We start from the raw sequence: 18,192 nt of genomic DNA, 5'->3' as shown, positions 1-18,192 counted from the left end.
AGGGGGGATTTTGGGGGGGGGATTTTGGGGTTTTTTTGGGTTTTTTTATTTTTTTGGGGGGTTTTTTTGGGGTGATTTTGGGGGGATTTGGGGTTTTTTGGGGGGATTTGGGGGGGCTGACGCTCTGTGCTCTCTCCGCAGCCCCCCCGGCTTTTCCGCTCCCCCCTGGGGCTGCCCCTGTCCCGGCACCTGCTGCTCTGGGCCCGGGTACGTGGGGCTGCGTCACTGTCACTGTCACCGTGTCACTGTGTCACCTGTGCCATCCCCTGTCACCTACTGCCACCTACTGCCATCCCCTGTCACCCCCCGGTACTGCCACTGCCACCCCCTGTCCCGGCACCTGCTGCTCTGGGCCCGGGTACGTGGGGCTGCGTCACTGTCACTGTGTCACCGTGTCACCTGTGCCATCCCCTGCCATCCCCTGCCATCCCCCGGCACTGCCATTGTCACCCCCTGCCACCTACTGCCACCTACTGCCATCCCCTGTCCCGGCACCTGCTGCTCTGGGCCCGGGTACGTGGGGCTGCGTCACTGTCACTGTCACTGTGTCACCGTGTCACCCCCTGTCACCTACTGCCACCCCCTGCCATCCCCTGTCACTGCCACTGTCACCCCCTGTCACCCCCTGCCACCCCCTGTCCCGGTACCTGCTGCTCTGGGCCCGGGTACGTGGGGCTGTGTCACTGTCACTGTCACCGTGTCACTGTGTCACCTGTGCCATCCCCTGCCACCCCCTGCCACTGCCATTGTCACCTCCTGCCATCCCCTGTCACCTGCTGTCACCCCCTGTCACCCCCTGTCCCGGCACCTGCTGCTCTGGGCTGCGTCGCTGTCACTGTGTCACCCCCTGCCATCCGCTGTCATCCCCTGCCATCCCCTGCCATCCCCTGTCACTGCCACTGTCACCTCCTGTCACCTACTGCCACCTCCTGCCATCCCCTGTCACTGCCACTGTCACCCCCTGTCACCCCCTGTCCCGGCACCTGCTGCTCTGGGCCCGGGTACGTGGGGCTGCGTCACTGTCACTGTGTCACCGTGTCACTGTGTCACCTGTGCCATCCCCTGCCACCCCCTGTCACCCACTGCCATCCCCTGTCATCCTCTGCCACCCCCAGTCCTGCCACTGCCAGCCCCGGGAATGTCCCCAAGGCCACCCCTGCCACTGCCACCGCCAATGCCACTGCCACCCCGACCCATGCCACTGCCACCCCTGCCACCACTGCCACCCCCTGTCACTTCTGCCACTGCCACCCCTGGGCATGTCCCCAAGGCTACCTCTGCCACTGTCACCCCTTTCACTGTCACCCCTGCCTGTCCCACTGTCACCACCAGCCCTGCCACTGCCACCCCGGCCAGTGTCACCCCTGCCACCACCAGCCCTGCCACTGCCACCCCCGGGCATGTCCCCAAGGCCACCCCTGCCAGTGCCACTCCTGTCATCTCCACCCATGCCACTGCCACCCTTGTCACTGTCACCCCCTGTCACTGCCACCCCTGCCACTGCCACCGCCACTGCCACTGCCACCCTCATCCCTGTCACCCCCTGCCACTGCCACTCTGGGCATGTCCCCAAGGCCACCCCTCTCATTGTCACCCCCAGGCTTGGCTTGTCCCCAGAGCCATCCCCTGCCACTGCCACCCCTGCCACCCCCACCCATGCCACTGCCACCCTCATCCCTGTCACCCGCTGCCACTGCCACCCGTCACTCCGGGCATGTCCCCAGGGCCACCTCCCCAGGCAGGGCCACCAGTCCCGGGGAGGTGACAAACACGGCTGGGCCACCCACGGGACAGTGCCACCACCGCTGGCAATGCCACCCCCCGGGCACTGCCACCACCGGGACAATGCCACCACTGCCACCACCGCTGGCAATGCGACCCCCGGGACAGTGCCACCACCCGGGACAGTGCCACCCCTGGGACAGTGCCACCACTGCCACCACCAGGACACTGCCACCACTGCCACCACTGCCACCACCCGGCAATGCCACCCCAGGGACAGTGCCACCCCCTGGGACAGTGCCACCCCTGGGACAATGCCACCACTGTCACCACTGCCATCCCTTGGGCAATGCCACCCCAGGGACAGTGTCACCACTGCCACCACCGCCACCCCCTGGGACAGTGCCACCCCCCGGGCAGTGCCACCACGGGGACAGTGCCACCACTGCCATCACTGCCACCACCCGGCAGTGCCACCCCCTGGGCAGTGCCACCACTGGGACAGTGCCACCACTGCCACTACTGCCACCACTGCCACTCCCCGGGACAGTGCCACCCCCGGGACAGTGCCACCCCGGTGTCCCTTATGTCCCCAACACCGGGACAGTGCCACCCCGGTGTCCCTTGTGTCCCCAACAACAGGACAGTGCCACCCCGGTGTCCCTTGTGTCCCCACCAGCGGGAGGGGGAGGTGACAGCGGAGGTGCCACCATCGGGAGGGGACCCGGGAGGGTGGCACGGAGGGGTTGGTGACAATGTGACAACGCGCTGACCGTGTCGCTGTCCCCAGGTGCCACAGCCCGGTGCCACCAAGGACTGTCTGCTGCTCTGCGCCGCCGGCCTGCGCCCCCCGCCCGCGCCCCCCGGGACCCCCCCCTAATTCGGGGCTGTCCCCAAAGTGTCCCCACGGTGTCCCCAAGGTGTCCCCACGGTGTCCCCAAAGTGTCCCCACGGTGTCCCCAAAGTGTCCCCACGGTGTCCCCTCCCCCCTTTTGTTGCACTTGACCCCCCCTCTCGCACGGGGGGGGTTCCCTGTACAGAGACCCCCACCCAGAAAATAAAAATCACACAAGACCCCTCCCCAAAATCCCCCCTCAAACACCACACCCCAAACCCCCCGAGAATTTGGGGAGGGGTCTCCACCCTCAGATAATTTGGGGAGGGGTCTCCTTTCCCCCAGATAATTTGGGGAGGGGTCTCTTCCCCCTCAGATAATTTGGGGAGGGGTCTCCACCCCCCCCAGATAATTTGGGGAGGGGTCTCCTCACCCTCCAGATAATTTGGGGAGGGGTCTCCCCCGTGTCCCCAAATCCGAGCCCCCCTCCCCAAACCACTCCCCCCCCCCCCAAATCCCCCCCGATAATTTGGGGAGGGGTCTCCTCTCCCCCCTCAGATAATTTGGGGAGGGGTCTCCTTTCCCCCAGATAATTTGGGGAGGGGTCTCTTCCTCCAGATAATTTGGGGAGGGGTCTCCTCCCCTCAGATAATTTGGGGAGGGGTCTCCTCTCCCAGATAATTTGGGGAGGGGTCTCCTATCCCAGATAATTTGGGGAGGGGTCTCCTCTCCCCTCAGATAATTTGGGGAGGGGTCTCCTCCACCCACAGATAATTTGGGGAGGGGTCTCGCGGTGCCCCCATGACCCTCCCGAGGGGCACGCCCCCCGCCCCCCCCCGTTGTTAATTTATTTGCCGCCCCCTCCCCTATTTATGGCCCCCCCGGGGCCGCCCCCTCCCCAAATTGAGCCCGCGCGGGGCGGGGGGAGGGGGCGGGAATAAAGATGTTTTTGTGTCACCTGAGTGTCACCGGATTGTCGCATCTGTGCCACCCCTGGGACCCCAAAATGTCCTCGTGTCACCTCTTGTGTCCCCAGATTGTCCCTCTGTGCCATCCCCGTGTCCCCTCGTGTCACCTCTTGTGTCCCCAAAATGTCCTCGTGTCCCCCGTGCCACCTCCGTGTCCCCAAATTGTCACCTCTGTGCCACCCCCGTGTCCTGAAAATGTCCTCATGTTCCCTCGGTGCCATCCCCGTGTCCCCAAAATGACCCCTTGTGCCACCCAGGTGTCCCCAAAACGTCCCCGTGTCACCTCTTGTGTCCCCAGAATGTCCTCGTGTCCCCGAAATGTCCCCTCTGTGCCATCCCCGTGTCCCCTGTGCCACCCCTTGTGTCCCCACCTGTCCCCACATTGTCTCCTCTGCACCATCCAGGTGTCCCCAGAATGTCCCCGTGTCCCCTGTGCCACCCGCGTGTCCCCGAATTGTCACCTCTGTGCCACTCTCGTGTTCCCAAACTGTCTCCTCTGCGCCATCCACGTGTCCCCAGAATGTCCCCGTGTCACCCGTGTCACCCCCGTGTCCCCAAAATATCCTCGTGTCACCTCTTGTGTCCCCAAATTGTCTTCGTGTCCCCTGTGCTACCCCCGCGTCTCCAAATTGTCCCCGTGTCCCCGAAATGTCCCCTCTGTGCCACCCCCGTGTCCCCTCGGGCCACCCCTTGTGTCCCCAAAATGTCCCCGTGTCCCCTGTGCCATCTCCGTGTCCCCAAACTGTCCCCGAATTGTCTCCTCTGCGCCGTCCGGGTGTCCCCAAAATGTCCTCGTGTCCCCTTTGTCACCCTCGTGTTCCCAAATTGTCCCCTCTGTGCCACCCCTTGTGTCCCCAGCTGTCCCGTAATTGTCCCCTCTGTGCCAGCCACGTGTCCCCAAAATGTCCTCGTGTCCTCTGTGCCATCCTCGTGTCCCCAAATTCTCCCCTCTGCGCCACCCAGGTGTCCCCAAAATATCCTCGTGTCACCCGCGTGCCCCCAAAATGTCCCCTCTGTGCCATCCAGATGTCCCCAATGTCCCCTCTGTGCCACCCTCGTGTCCCTAAATTGTCCCCTCTGTGCCGTCCAGGTGTCCTGAAAATGTCCCCGTGTCCCCAAATTGTCCCTCTGCGCCATCCCCGTGTCCCCTTTGTGCCACCCCTTGTGTCCCCAAATGTCCCCGTGTTCCTCTGCGCCACCCAGGTGTCCCCAAAATGTCCCCATTCTTGTCCCCAGTGTCACCAGGCGTGTCCCCGTTCTGTCCCCGCATCCCTCTCGTTGTCCTCGCGCTGTCCCCAAATGCCACCCGACGTGTGCCCAGTCCATCTCTGTGTGTCCCCAAGTGCCACCCGGCGTGTCCCCGCGCTGTCCTCGCGTCCCCCTCATTGTCCCCTCGCTGTCCCCTCGTTGTCCCCTCCCTGTCCCCTCGTTGCCCCCGCGCTGTCCCCTCGCTGTCCCCTCCCCGGGACACACCGGTGCCAAAAATTCTCTTTAGTATAAATAAGGGCGGGGGACACGCGGTGGCCCCGCGGGGACAATAAAGTGACAAAGGCACGGGGGGGGGAATGTCACCCTGGGGACAGCGGGGACACGGTGGCACCGCCCGCGGGGACAGCGGGGACAGCGCCGGGGGGGGCTCAGTAGTGCGGGGGTGGCACCGCGGGTGACACGGGAGGTGACAGAGGTGACACCCGCGGGTGACACGGGAGGTGACAGAGGTGACACCCGCGGGAGGTGACACTGGAGGTGACACAGGTGACAGCTACACCACGGTGCCACTCGGGGAGCCGCCGTTCTGCGAGGACAGGCCCTGCGGGGGGGGAGGGGACAGCGGTGACACCGGGGCAGGCGACAAATGCCACCACCCCACCCCGGTGACGTCATCGCGGGGATTTCCCCACGCCCGACCCCAAAATCCGCGGTTTGGTCCCTAAAATGTCACCCGGACACCCCAAAATCCCGGCCCGGACACCCCCAGACTCACGGGGACATCGGGATTTGTCACGACATTATCGCGACATGGTCATGGTGCTGCTGGGACCCCCAAATCCCCCCTAAAACCCCCCCAAAATCCCCTCTAAATCCTCCTAAACCTCCCCAAAATCGCCCTCCGGACACCCCCAGACTCACGGGGACACCGATAAGTGATGAATATGTCACGACAGATTATCGCGACATGGTCACGGTGCTGCTGGGACCCCCAAAACCCCCCCAAAACCCCCCCAAATTCCCTGTAAATCCTCCTAACCCCCCCCAAAATCCCCTCCCGGACACCCCCAGACTCACGGGGACACCGGGGAGTGACGAATTTGTCACGACAGATTATCGCGACATGGTCATGGTGCTGCTGGGACCCCCAAAACCCCCCCAAATCCCCTCTAAACCCTCCTAAACCCCCCCAAAATCGCCCCCCGGACGCCCCCAGACCCACGGGGACACCGGGAAAAGGCGAGTCTGTCCCGACAGACTATCGCGATACAAACCTGCTCCAGCTGAGCTCCACCTAGACGCCCAAAACCCCCCAAAATCCCCCCCAAAATCCCCTCCCCGACGCCCCCAGACTCACGGGGATCGTGGGGTGGCCTCTGGGGACAGACGAATCTGTCCCGACAGACTGTCGCGATATGGTCCAGGGGATGCTGGCACCCCCAAATCCCCTCTAAACCCCCCAAAACTCCCCCCAAAACTCCCCCCAAACGCCCCCCGAGCCCCCTCCCCAGACTCACAGAGACCCCCGGCCGTGCCCAGGTGCAGATGAGCCCCTCCTGGCGGGGCTGTCGCGATACAAACCTGGAACTCCTGGCACCCCAAACCCCCCCAAATCCCCTCTAAACCCCCCAAATTCCCTCTAAACCCCCCCAGACCCCTCCCCAGACTCACAGAGCCCCCTCCCCAGACTCACAGAGACCCCCGGCCGTGCCCAGGTGCAGCTGAGCCCCTCCTGGCAGAGCTATCGCGATACAAACCTGGAACTCCTGGCACCCCTGCCCCCCCCAAATCCCCTCTAAACCCCCCCAGAGACCCCTCCCCGCACTCACAGAGACCCCCGGCCGTGCCCAGGTGCAGATGAGCCCCTCCTGGTACGCTGTCACGATACAAACCTGCAGCTCCGGGCACTCCAAATCCCCTCTAAACCCCCAAAATCCCCCCAGAGCCCCCTCCCCAGACTCACAGAGCCCCCTCCCCAGACTCACAGAGCCCCCTCCCCAGACTCACAGAGACCCCCGGCCGCGCCCAGGTGCAGATGAGCCCCTCCTGGCAGGGCTGTCACGATACAAACCTGAACTCCTGGCACCTCAAATCCCCCCTCAAACCCCCCAAATCCCCCAAAACTCCCCCCAAATCCCCTCCGAGACCCCTCCCCGCACTCACAGAGACCCCTCCCCGCACTCACAGAGACCCCCGGCCGTGCCCAGGTGCAGATGAGCCCCTCCTGGCAGAGCTATCGCGATACAAACCTGAACTCCTGGCACCCCAAACCCCCCCAAATTCCCTCTAAACCCCCCAAATCCCTCGGAGACCCCTCCCCAGACTCACAGAGCCCCCTCCCCAGACTCACAGAGACCCCCGGCCGCGCCCAGGTGCAGATGAGCCCCTCCTGGCACGCTGTCACGATACAAACCTGGAACTCCTGGCACCCCAAATCCCCTCAAATCCCCTCTAAACCCCCCCGAGACCCCTCCCCAGACTCACAGAGCCCCCTCCCCAAACTCACAGAGACCCCCGGCCGCGCCCAGGTGCAGATGAGCCCCTCCTGGCACGCTGTCACGATACAATCCTCCAGGAACAGCAGCACCGTCAGCCTCTCCTGCGCGATTTTCTTGCACACGAGCGGCTCGAGCAGCGGCACCTCGTGCAGCCGCGGGCACAGCGACGTCCCCAACACCTTGGCCGTGTCCAGCGAGCCCCGGGAGACCCCCGGGAGACCCCCGGGAGGTTTCTCGGAGCCGCCCCCTCCCCGGCTGATGTTGCCCAGGCTGTGGTATCGCTTGTGCTCCTTCTCGGGGGGCCCGCGGGGGTCGCGCAGGGTCAGCGTGGCGAAACGCGCCGGGGCCGGGGGGACTCGGGGGGAGATTTGGGGACCCCCGCCCGGTTGGGGGAGGCTGTTGGAGCGGGATAAGGAGCGGGGTAACCCCCCCGGGATGGAGGGGATGGAGGGAGGGGGGTCTCGGGGGCGGGGAGGGGGCGGCCGGGGGTCCAGCACGTCCTCGGTGAGGTCCCACAGGCAGAACTGCGTGTCCTGGCCGGCCGAGCCGAAGCGGTAGGTGACACTTTGGGGGGGCTCCTGAGGGGTCTCCCCCTCCCCATCCCCATCCCCATCGTGCTGAGGAGTGAACGGATCGAACGCCACCGCGTTGACCCACGACTTGTGGCCGTGACCCCGAGCCACCACTCGACCCTCGGCGAATGACCACACGGTGACCAGGTCATCCTCGCCCCCGGTGACCACGTAACGACCGTCGGGGCTCCAGCAGACGCAGAGGAGCCCCCCGAAGTAACTCCTCATCATGCCCTGCAGCAGCATGGAGGCGAAGTGGAACACCCTGAGCACGCCGTCCTGGCTCACGCACGCCAGCCAGCGCCCGTCGGGCGAGAAGGCGAACTCGTTCAGGGGTCCCGAGCCCACCGCCCACTTCAGCAGCGGGTTCCGAGGGGTTTTGCTCTTGCACGAGAAGACCCTGAAGCCCTCGCCCTGCGTGACCAGCGTGTACTGCGGGCTGGTGGCCCCGCAGGGCTGCTCCGAGTCGTACAGGTACAGGTGGCCGCTGGCGTGGGAGGCCAGGAAGAGGCGCTCGGTGTCCGGCAGCCACCGCACCAAGGTCACCTTGGACTTGTCGATCAGGCGCTGCGGGGAGGGGGGGAAAGGGTTAAAGGGGGGTGGGGAGGGGTCTCAAGGGGGTGCTGGTGGTCCCATGGGGTTGCTGGTGGCCCAAGGGGCTCCTGGTGGCCCTAAGGGGTTTCTGGTGGCCCACAGAGAGTCCTGGTGGTCCCATGGGGCTACCAAGGGGTTTCTGGGGGTCCCATGAGGATCCCTTGGGGGTCCCAAGGGGTTCCTGCTGGCCCTGGTGGTCCCAGGGGGGTCCCAAGGGGCTCCTGGTGGCCCTGGTAAGGTCCTGGTGGTCCCATGGTGGTCCCAAGGGGTTTCTGGTGGCCCCAAAGGGTTCCTGGTGGTCCTGGGGGAGTCCTGGTGGTCCCATGGGGGTCCTGAGGGATTCCCTAAGACCCTGTGGGGGTCCCAAGGGGCTCTTGGTGGCCCTGGTGGTCCCAAGGGGCTCCTGGTGGTCCCCATGGTGGTCTCAAGGGGTTTCTGGTGGTCCCAAGAGATCTTGGGATCCCACGGGGGTCCCAAGGGGCTCCTGGTGGCCCAGGGGAGTCCCAAGGGGCTCTTGGTGGCCCTAGTCAGGTCCTGGTGGTCCCATGGGGGTCTCAAGGGGGTGCTGGTGGCTCTGGTGGTCCCATGGGGCTACCAAGGGGGTCCCAAGGGGTTTCTGGTGGCCTAGGGGGAGTCCTGGTGGTCCCATGGGACTCCTGAGGGGTTTCTGGTGGCCCTGGTCAGGTCCTGGTGGTCCCATGAGGATCCCAAGGGGTTTCTGGTGGTCCCATGGGGCTCCCAAGGGGTTTCTGGTGGTCCAGGTGAGGTCTTGGTGGTCCCATGGGGGTCCCAAAGGGCTCCTGGTGGTCCTGGGGGAGTCCTGGTGGTCCCATGGGGCTCCTGAGGGATTCCCTAAGACCCTGTGGGGGTCCCAAGGGGCTCTTGGTGGCCCTGGTGGTCCCAAGGGGCTCCTGGTGGTCCCATGGGGGTCCCAAAGGGTTTCTGGTGGTCCTGGTGGCCCCATGGGGGTCCCAAGGGGCTCCTGGTGGCCCTGGTAAGGTCCTGGTGGTCCCATGAGTGATCCCAAGGGGTTTCTGGTGGCTTTGGTGGCCCCAGGGGTTGCTGGTGGCCCAGGGGGAGTCCTGGTGGTCCCACAGGGCTCCTGAGGGGTTCCCTGTGGCCCTGTGGAGGTCCCAAGGGGTTTCTGGTGGCCCTGGGGGAGTCCTGGTGGTCTCATGGGGGTCCCAAGAGGTTTCTGGTGGCCCTGGTGGTCCCTAGGGGGTGCTGGCGGTCTCAAGGGGATCCCAAGGGGTTTCTGGTGGTCCTGGTGGTCCCATGGGGGTCTCAAGGGGTTTCTGGTGGTCCCAAGAGATCTTGGGATCCCACGGGGGTCCCAAGGGGCTCCAGGTGGCCTAGGGGGAGTCCTGGTGGTCCCATGGGGCTCCCGAGGGGTTTCTGGTGGTCCTGGTGGTCCCATGAGTGATCCCAAGGGGTTTCTGATGGCCCAAGAGGCTTCTGGTGGTCCTGGTGGTCCCAAGGGGCTCCTGGTGGTCCCTTGGGGTTTCTGGTGGTCCCATGGGGGTCCCAAGGGGTTCTTGGTGGCCCTGGTGAGGTCCTTGTGGTCCCATGGGGCTCCCCAGGGAGTCCTGGTGGTCCCATGAGTGATCCCAAGGGGTTTCTGGTGGTCCCATGGAGCTGCTGAGGGGTTCCCTGTGGCCCTGGTGGTCCCAAGGGGTTGGTGGTGGCCCAAGGGGCTCCTGGTGGTCCCATGGGGATCCCAACAGGTTGCTGGTGGTCCCATGGGGGTCCCAAGGGGTTTCTGGTGGCCCAGGGGGAGTCCTGGTGGTCCCATGGGGATCCCAAGAGGCTTCTGGTGGCCCTGGTGGTGCCATGGGGCTCCTGATGGTCCCATGGGGCTCCTGAGGGGTTTCTGGTGGTCCTGGTGGAGTTCTGGTGGTCCCATGGGTGATCCCAAGGGGATCCTGGTGGTCCCATGGGTGATCCCAAGGGGATCCTGAGGGGTTCCCTGTGGCTCTGGTGGTCCCAAGAGGTTTCTGGTGGCCCTGGTCAGGTCCTGGTGGTCCCATGGGAGTCCCAAGGGGCTCTTGGTGGTCCTGGTGGAGTCCTGGTGGTCCCATGGGGGTCCCAAGGGGTTTCTGGTGGCCCTGGTCAGGTCCTGGTGGTCCCATGAGGATCCCAAGGGGTTTCTGGTGGTCCCATGGGGGTCCCAAGGGACTCCCGGTGGCCCAGAGGCTGCTGAGGGATTCCCTGTGGCCCTGTGGGGGTGCCAAGGGGCTTCTGGTGGTCCTGGTGGTCCCACGGGGTTTCTGGTGGACCTATGGGGCTCCTGGTGGTCCCATGGGGGTCCCAAGGGGTTTCTGGTGGCTCAGGGGGAGTCCTTGTGGTCCCATGGGGTTCCCCAGGGAGTCCTGGTGGTCCCATGGAGATCCCAAAGGGTTTCTGGTGGTCCTGGTGGTCCCATGGTGGTCCCAAGGGGTTTCTGGTGGCCCAAGAGGCTTCTGGTGGTCCCATGGGGGTCCCAAGGGGTTTCTGGTGGCCCAAGAGGCTTCTGGTGGTCCCATGGGGGTCCCAAGGGGCTCCCGGTGGCCTGGGTGGTCCCAAGGGGTTTCTGGTGGTCCTAGGGGAGTCCTGGTGGTCCCATGGGGATCCCAAGAGGTTTCTGGTGGCCCTGGTGGTCCCAAGGGGCTTCTGGTGGCCCTGGTAAGGTCCTGGTGGTCCCATGGGGGTCTCAAGAACTTGCTGGTGGCCCTAGTGGTCCCATGGGGCTCCCGAGGGGTTTCTGGTAGTCCTTGGGGAGTCCTGGTGGTCCCATGGGGGATCCTGACAGTTCCTGGGGGTCCCATGGGGGTACCAAGGTGTTTCTGGTGGCCCTGGTGGCCCCAGGGGGATGCTGGTGGTCCCCAGGGGCTCCCGATGGTCCTGGTGGCCCCAAGGTAGCCCCGATGGCCCTGGTGACCTCAAGGTAGCTCCGGTGGCCCCAAGGTGGTCCCAAGGTGGTCCCAAGGTGACTCTGGTGGCCCCAAGGTGACCCTGGTGGCCCCGGTGTCCCCTCACCTCCTCGTTGAAGAGCCGGCCAGCGCTGTCCTTCTTGGCCAGGTCCAGGTACTGCACCTGTCCGGCCGAGAAGCCGACGAGCAGCGCCAGCGTCTCGGGGCCCGCCGTGAACTGGTTGAAGTCGTGGCAGGTGGGCTGGGTGCCCTTGTACACGCGCTTGTCGATGGGGCGCTGCAGGTCCAGGGACTGTGGGGACATTGTCACTGTCACTGTCATTGTCACTGTCACTGTCACTGTCATTGTCACTGTCACTGCCCTTGTACACGCGCTTGTCGATGGGGCGCTGCAGGTCCAGGGACTGCGGGGACATTGTCACTGTCACTGTCATTGTCACTGTCACTGTCACTGTCACTGTCATTGTCATTGTCACTGTCACTGTCACTGTCACTGCCCTTGTACACGCGCTTGTCGATGGGGCGCTGCAGGTCCAGGGACTGTGGGGACATGGGGACATTGTCACTGTCACTGTCACTGTCACTGTCACTGTCACTGTCACTGCCCTTGTACACGCGCTTGTCGATGGGGCGCTGCAGGTCCAGGGACTGTGGGGACATTGTCACTGTGTCACTGTCACTGTCACTGCCCTTGTACACGCGCTTGTCGATGGGGCGCTGCAGGTCCAGGGACTGGGGACACGGGGACATCGTCACTGTCATTGTCACTGTCACTGTCACTGTGTCACTGTCATTGTCACTGTCACTGTCACTGTCACTGCCCTTGTACACGCGCTTGTCGATGGGGCGCTGCAGGTCCAGGGACTGCGGGGACATTGTCATTGTGTCATTGTCACTGTGTCAGTGTGTCACTGTCACTGTCACTGTCACTGTCACTGCCCTTGTACACGCGCTTGTCGATGGGGCGCTGCAGGTCTAGGGACTGGGGACATGGGGACATTGTCATTGTCATTGTGTCACTGTCACTGCCCTTGTACACGCGCTTGTCGATGGGGCGCTGCAGGTCCAGGGACTGGGGACACGGGGACATTGTCACTGTCACTGTGTCATTGTCACTGTCACTGTCACTGTCACTGCCCTTGTACACGCATTTATCGATGGGGCGCTGCAGGTCTAGGGACTGGGGGGACATTGTCATTGTCATTGTCACTGTCATTGTCATTGTCACTGTCACTGTGTCACTGTCATTGTCACTGTCATTGTCACTGTCACTGTCACTGTCACTGTCACTGTCACTGCCCTTGTACACGCGTTTATCGATGGGGCGCTGCAGGTCCAGGGACTGGGGACATGGCGACATTGTCATTGTGTCATTGTCACTGTCACTGTCACTGTGTCACTGTCACTGTCACTGCCCTTGTACACGCGCTTGTCGATGGGGCGCTGCAGGTCCAGGGACTGGGGGGACATTGTCACTGTCACTGTCACTGTGTCAGTGTGTCACTGTCACTGTGTCACTGTCACTGTCACTGTGTCACTGTCATTGTCACTGTCACTGTCACTGTCACTGCCCTTGTACATGCGCTTGTCGATGGGGCGCTGCAGGTCCAGGGACTGGGGACATTGTCACTGTCACTGTCATTGTCACTGTCACTGTCACTGTCACTGTCACTGCCCTTGTACACGCGTTTATCAATGGGGCGCTGCAGGTCCAGGGACTGGGGACATGGGGACATGGGGACATTGTCATTGTCATTGTCACTGTCACTGTCATTGTCATTGTCATTGTCACTGTCACTGTCATTGTCATTGTTATTGTCACTGTCACTGTCATTGTCATTGTCACTGTCACTGTCATTGTCACTGTCATTGTCACTGTCATTGTCATTGTCACTGTCACTGTCATTGTCACTGTCACTGTCATTGTTATTGTCATTGTCACTGTCACTGTCATTGTCATTGTCATTGGTACTGTCACTGTCACCAGCACCGGCCTGCTGGCACTGTCACTGTCACCAGTCTGGTGGTACTGGCACTGTCATTGTCACTGTTATTGGCACTGGCACTGGCCTGGTGGCACTGTCACCAACCTGGTGGCACCAACACTGCCACCGGCACTGTCATTGGTCTTGTCACTGTCACCGGCACCAGTCTAGTGGCACTGGCCTGGTGGCACTGGCATTGTCACTGTCCCTGGCCTGGTGGCACTGTCACTGTCACCGGCCTGGGGGCACTGGCATTGGCACTGTCATTGTCACTGTCACTGCAGGGGATGTCACCCCGGTGCTCCCTGGGGACTCTGTGCCCACCCTGGGTCACCAAGGGAATGTCCAGAGGGTCCTGGGGGGGCCTGGGGTCACTGTCACCAACCTTGGGGTCACTGTCACGACTGTCCCCATTAACAGGGATCCCCCTGGGGGTTTTTGGGTCACTGTCACCAGCCCTGGGGTCACTGTCACTGGGGTCACTGTCACCAGCCCTGGGGTCACTGTCACTGTCCCTGGGGTCACTGTCACCAGCCTGGGGGTCACTGTCACTGTCCCTGGGGTCACTGTCACTGTCCCTGGGGTCACTGTCACCAATCCTGGGGTCACTGTCACCAATCCTAGGGTCACTGTCACCAACCCTGGGGTCACTGTCACCAATCCTGGGGTCACTGTCACTGTCCCTGGGGTCACTGTCACCAATCCTGGGGTCACTGTCACTGTCCCTGGGGTCACTGTCACCAGCCTGGGGGTCACTGTCACTGTCCCTGAGGTCACTGTCACCAATCCTTGGGGTCACTGTCACCAATCCTGGGGTCACTGTCACTGTCCCTGGGGTCACTGTCACCAATCCTGGGGTCACTGTCACTGTCCCTGGGGTCACTGTCACCAGCCTGGGGGTCACTGTCACTGTCCCTGAGGTCACTGTCACCAGCCTTGGGGTCACTGTCACCAACCTTGGGGTCACTGTCACCAGCTTTGGGGTCACTGTCACTGTCCCTGGGGTCACTGTCACCATCCCTGGGGTCACTGTCACCAATCCTGGGGTCACTGTCAACAACCCTGGGGTCACTGTCACTGTCCCTGGGGTCACTGTCATTGTCCCTGAGGTCACTGTCACCACTCCTGGCGTCACTGTCACTGTCCTTGGGGTCACTGTCACCAAATCTGGGGTCACTGTCACCAAATCTGGGGTCACTGTCACTGTCCCTGGGGTCACTGTCACCAATCCTGGGGTCACTTTCACCAGCCCTGAGGTCACTGTCACTGTTCCTGGGGTCACTGTCACGGTCACTGGGGTCACTGTCACTGTCCCTGGGGTCACTGTCACCAACCTTGGGGTCACTATCACCAGCCCTGGGGTCACTGTCACTGTCCCTGGGGTCACTGTCACCAATCCTGGGGTCACTGTCACCACTGTCCCCATCAGCAGAGCGGTTTTTAGTGTAACTGTCACTGTCCCTTTGGTCACTGTCACCAACCCTGGCGCCACTTTGTCCCCACCATTCCCACCGTTATTCCCCCGTTCCCCCATCACCCCCACCCCCGGTTCTCCCCCGTTCCCCCCCGGTTCGCCCGCTCCTCCCCCGCTCCCCGCCGTTACCCTGCGGCTGCCTCGTCCCCCGCTTCCAGCCCCTCCGTAGAAATGCAGCTCCCGGCCGAGGTTGCAGCAAACTCGGCTGCGCTCGGCGGCCCCTCCGGGCGGGCTCCGGCTCCGCGCCAGCCGCACCACGGAGAGCCGGACCGGCGGCAGCGCGCCGGGGCCTGGCGGGGCGGGCCCGGCCGGGGCGGGCCCGGCGGAGGAGGCGGCGGCGGCGGCGGCGGCGGCGGTGGCGGGGCCCAGCAGGCGGTACGAGCCCTCACGGGTGCGGAAGCGGCTCTTGAGCTCCGGAGCGGCCGCGGGAGCCTCGGCCGGGCCCGGGCCCGGCGCCGCCGCCGCCATCGCCGCCGGAAGCCGCGTCAGGCCCGGGCGGGAGCGGCCGCCGCCATGGCGGAGCTGAGTCACCGAGGCCACGCCCACGGGAGGGGAGACCACGCCCACATGGGGGTGGGATGGGCCAATCAGCGCGTGAGGAGAGTGGGGACACGCCCAGCGGGTGGGGAGGGTATGGCCATACAAGGTATGGCCACGCCCCCCACTGGATGGAATAACGCCCCGAAATATGGGACCACGCCCCTAAATGAGACCACGCCCCCAAACATGGAAACCACTCCCCCAAACATGGAAACCACGCCCCAAATGAATTCACACCCATGAATGGCAGAGACCACGCCCCCAAACAAACCACGCCCCCAAATGAGGCCACACCCACGAGTGGCAGAGACCACGCCCCCAAAATTGGAAACCACGCCCCTAGATTACATGAGTGGCAGAGACCACGCCCCCAATAAGACCACACCCATAAGCGACAGCGACCACGCCCCCAAATGAGACCACACCCATGTGTCAGAGACCACGCCCCCAATGAGACCACACCCATGGGTGGCAGAGACCACGCCCCAAAACATTGAAACCACGCCCCCAAAAGCAAACCACGCCCCTAAATGCAGAAACCACGCCCCCAATGAATCCACACCCACGAGTGGAAAAGACCACGCCCCAAACAGAATCCACGCCCCCGAATGAGACCACATCCATGAATTACAGAGACCACGCCCCAACACATGGAAACCACGCCCCCAATGAGCCACACCCATGAGTGGAAGAGACCACGCCCCAAGACAGAAACCACGCCCCAAAATGAGATCACACCCCCAAAATGGAAGCCACGCCCCCCTTGAGACCACACCCATTAGAGGATGAAACCACACCCCCCCAAATGGAAGCCACGCCCCCAAATGAGACCACACCTTTGCACAGAAGAGACCACGCCCCAAACCACAAAGACCACACCCCTGAGAGACACAAACCCCACCCCCAAATTGTGAAACCACGCCCCTAAAATGTCACTGCGTGCCAGGTAGAGGCCACGCCCACCATTGCTTAGGCCCCGCCCCAAAGTGACACAAACCACACCCACCTGAGTACAGGCCACGCCCCCCAATCTGCATAATGAAACCCCGCCCTTTTCACCCCCCCAATTTTGAGATTCCCCCCCCCCAAAAAAATTCCAGACCGGACCCCAAACTCGTCCCAGGTTTTTATTGATCCCCCCCAGGCCCGGGGGTCTCGGGGGGCTCCCCCCGCCCCCCTCAGCCCTCGGTGGGGACATCGGGGACCCCCCCCGGGGGCCCCTCGGGGCTCTGGGTGCCGGGGGGGGGCGGCTCCGACGAGGGGGGGCTGCCGGGGGGGGCCTCGCCGGGGGGGGGCAGGGTCTGGGGGGGCTCCGTGCCCGCGGGGGGGTCCTGGGGGGGATGAGAGGAAGGGGTTAAAAACAGCCCCTCCCCCACCACAATATGGGGAACCCCAAAAAAGGGTTGGGGGAGGGGAGGGGATGGGGGAGGGGCTCACCTTGGGGACATCGAGGGCGGCGTCGGGGGGGGACGCGTCCCCTCCCCCCGAGCTCTCCTCATCCTCGGGGACGCTGATGAAGATGGAGGGGGGCTCCAGCTCCGACCCCCCCAAATCCTGGGGGGCTTCTGAGGGGGAGGAGCCCGAGCTGGGACCCCCCCCCGGGGCTGGGGGCGCCCCCTTGGCCTTGGGCTCCTCCTCGCTCGCACGTTTGGGGGGCTTCTCCTGGGGACAGCGGGGGACAGGTGAGGGGGGGACACCGAGGCGTGCCCTGTCCCCAGGGGGGCACCCCGACACATCAGGGCTGCTGTCCCCATCTGTACAGTGTCCCCTCCCCTGTCCCCATCTGTACAGTGTCCCCTCCCCTGTCCCCACCTGTACAGGTGTCCCCTCCCCTGTCCTCACCTCTCCAGGTGTCCCCAAGGGTCTGGGGCCACTCTGTCCCCCTGTCCCCACCTGTACAGGTGTCCCCAAGGGTTTGGGGGCCACCCTGTCCCCCTGTCCCCACCTGTACAGGTGTCCCCTCCCATGTCCCCACCTGTACAGGTGTCCCCTCCCATGTCCCCTCTCCTGTCCCCACCTGTCTTGGTGTCCCCAAGGGTCTGAGGCCATCTGGGGCCACCCTGTCCCTCTGTCCTCACCTCTCCAGGTGTCCCCTCCCCTGTCTCCACCTGTCCTGATGTCCCCAAGGGTCTGGGGACACCCTGTCCCCATGTCCCCATCTGTACAGGTGTCCCCAAGGGTCTGGGGTCACCTTGTCCCCACCTCTCCAGGTGTCCCCTCTCATGTCCCCTCCCCTGTCCCCTCCCGTGTCCCCTCCCCTGTCCCCACCTCTCCAGGTGTCCCTTCCCCTGTCCCCCCATCTCCAGGCGTCCCCTCCCGTGTCCCCTCCCCTGTCCCCACCTCTCCGGGTGTCCCCTCCCGTGTCCCCTCCCCTGTCCCCCCCTCTCCAGGTGTCCCCTCTCATGTCCCCTCCCCTGTCCCCCCTCCCGTGTCCCCTCCCCTGTCCCCTCCCCTGTCCCCACCTCTCCAGGTGTCCCCTCGGGCTCGTGGCGCGTGGTGGCCTCCAGGATGGCCATGGTGGACAGCGGGATGTGCGCTTGCTGTGACAGAGGGGACACACGGCACGGGGGGTGTGACATCCCGGGGGTGGCACCTGTCCCCTGGGGGTGTCACCTGTCCCTGGGGATGTCACCTGTCCCTGGGGATGTCACCTGTCCCTTGGGTGTCACTATCCAGGAAGTGTCACCTCTCCCCAGAGGTGTCACCTGTCCCCGAGCGATGTCACCTGTCCTTGAGTGATGTCACTGTCCCTGGGGATGCCACCATCCCTAGTGGATGTCACCTGTCCCTGGGGATGTCACCTGTCCCTGACAGATGTCACCTGTCCCTGGGGATGTCACTGTCCCTGGGGATGTCACCTGTCCCTGACAGATGTCACCCATCCCT

The 18,192-nt window shown here is 63.9% G+C and overlaps 2 protein-coding genes across 2 annotated transcripts in view; both read right to left on the bottom strand.

The window, feature by feature from the left end:
* Positions 1-4,991: 4,991 nt before the first annotated feature.
* On the bottom strand, positions 4,992-15,234 carry LOC117009596 (dystrophia myotonica WD repeat-containing protein-like). Its single transcript, XM_033083861.2, has 5 exons — positions 15,121-15,234; positions 14,896-15,087; positions 11,414-11,599; positions 7,241-8,371; positions 4,992-5,335 (listed from the first exon to the last, which is right to left on the bottom strand). Exons 1-5 carry the CDS (start codon positions 15,232-15,234, stop codon positions 5,288-5,290), a joined length of 1,671 nt encoding a protein of 556 aa, XP_032939752.1. The 3' UTR covers positions 4,992-5,287.
* A 1,250-nt stretch (positions 15,235-16,484) lies between these two features.
* LOC117009595 (symplekin-like) overlaps positions 16,485-18,192 on the bottom strand; it is a 28,526-nt gene continuing 26,818 nt past the window's right edge. Inside the window, exons 18-20 of the mRNA XM_033083860.1 lie at positions 17,769-17,846; positions 16,744-16,968; positions 16,485-16,637 (exon numbers count right to left, since the gene is read on the bottom strand). Coding sequence (XP_032939751.1) covers positions 16,485-16,637; positions 16,744-16,968; positions 17,769-17,846 — 456 coding nt within the window. The remainder of the gene's footprint in view (positions 16,638-16,743; positions 16,969-17,768; positions 17,847-18,192) is intronic.

This window comes from Catharus ustulatus, chromosome 34 (assembly GCF_009819885.2).
Source record: "Catharus ustulatus isolate bCatUst1 chromosome 34, bCatUst1.pri.v2, whole genome shotgun sequence".
NCBI lineage: Eukaryota > Metazoa > Chordata > Aves > Passeriformes > Turdidae > Catharus > Catharus ustulatus.
This window is presented reverse-complemented; position numbering and strand designations above follow the sequence as displayed.

What these genes read in the sequence shown, in the direction of transcription:
- LOC117009596 (XM_033083861.2), bottom strand. Translation starts at nt 15,234, where the DNA reads ATGGCGGCGGCGGCGCCGGGCCCGGGCCCGGCCGAGGCTCCCGCGGCC. An exon ending in GGGGACGAGGCAGCCGCAGG is followed by an intron (nt 11,600 to 14,895) that starts GTAACGGCGGGG and finishes ATGTCCCCACAG; the next exon opens with TCCCTGGACCTGCAGCGCCC. An exon ending in GGGCGCGGCCGGGGGTCTCT is followed by an intron (nt 5,336 to 7,240) that starts GTGAGTTTGGGG and finishes CCCCCCCCGCAG; the next exon opens with GGCCTGTCCTCGCAGAACGG.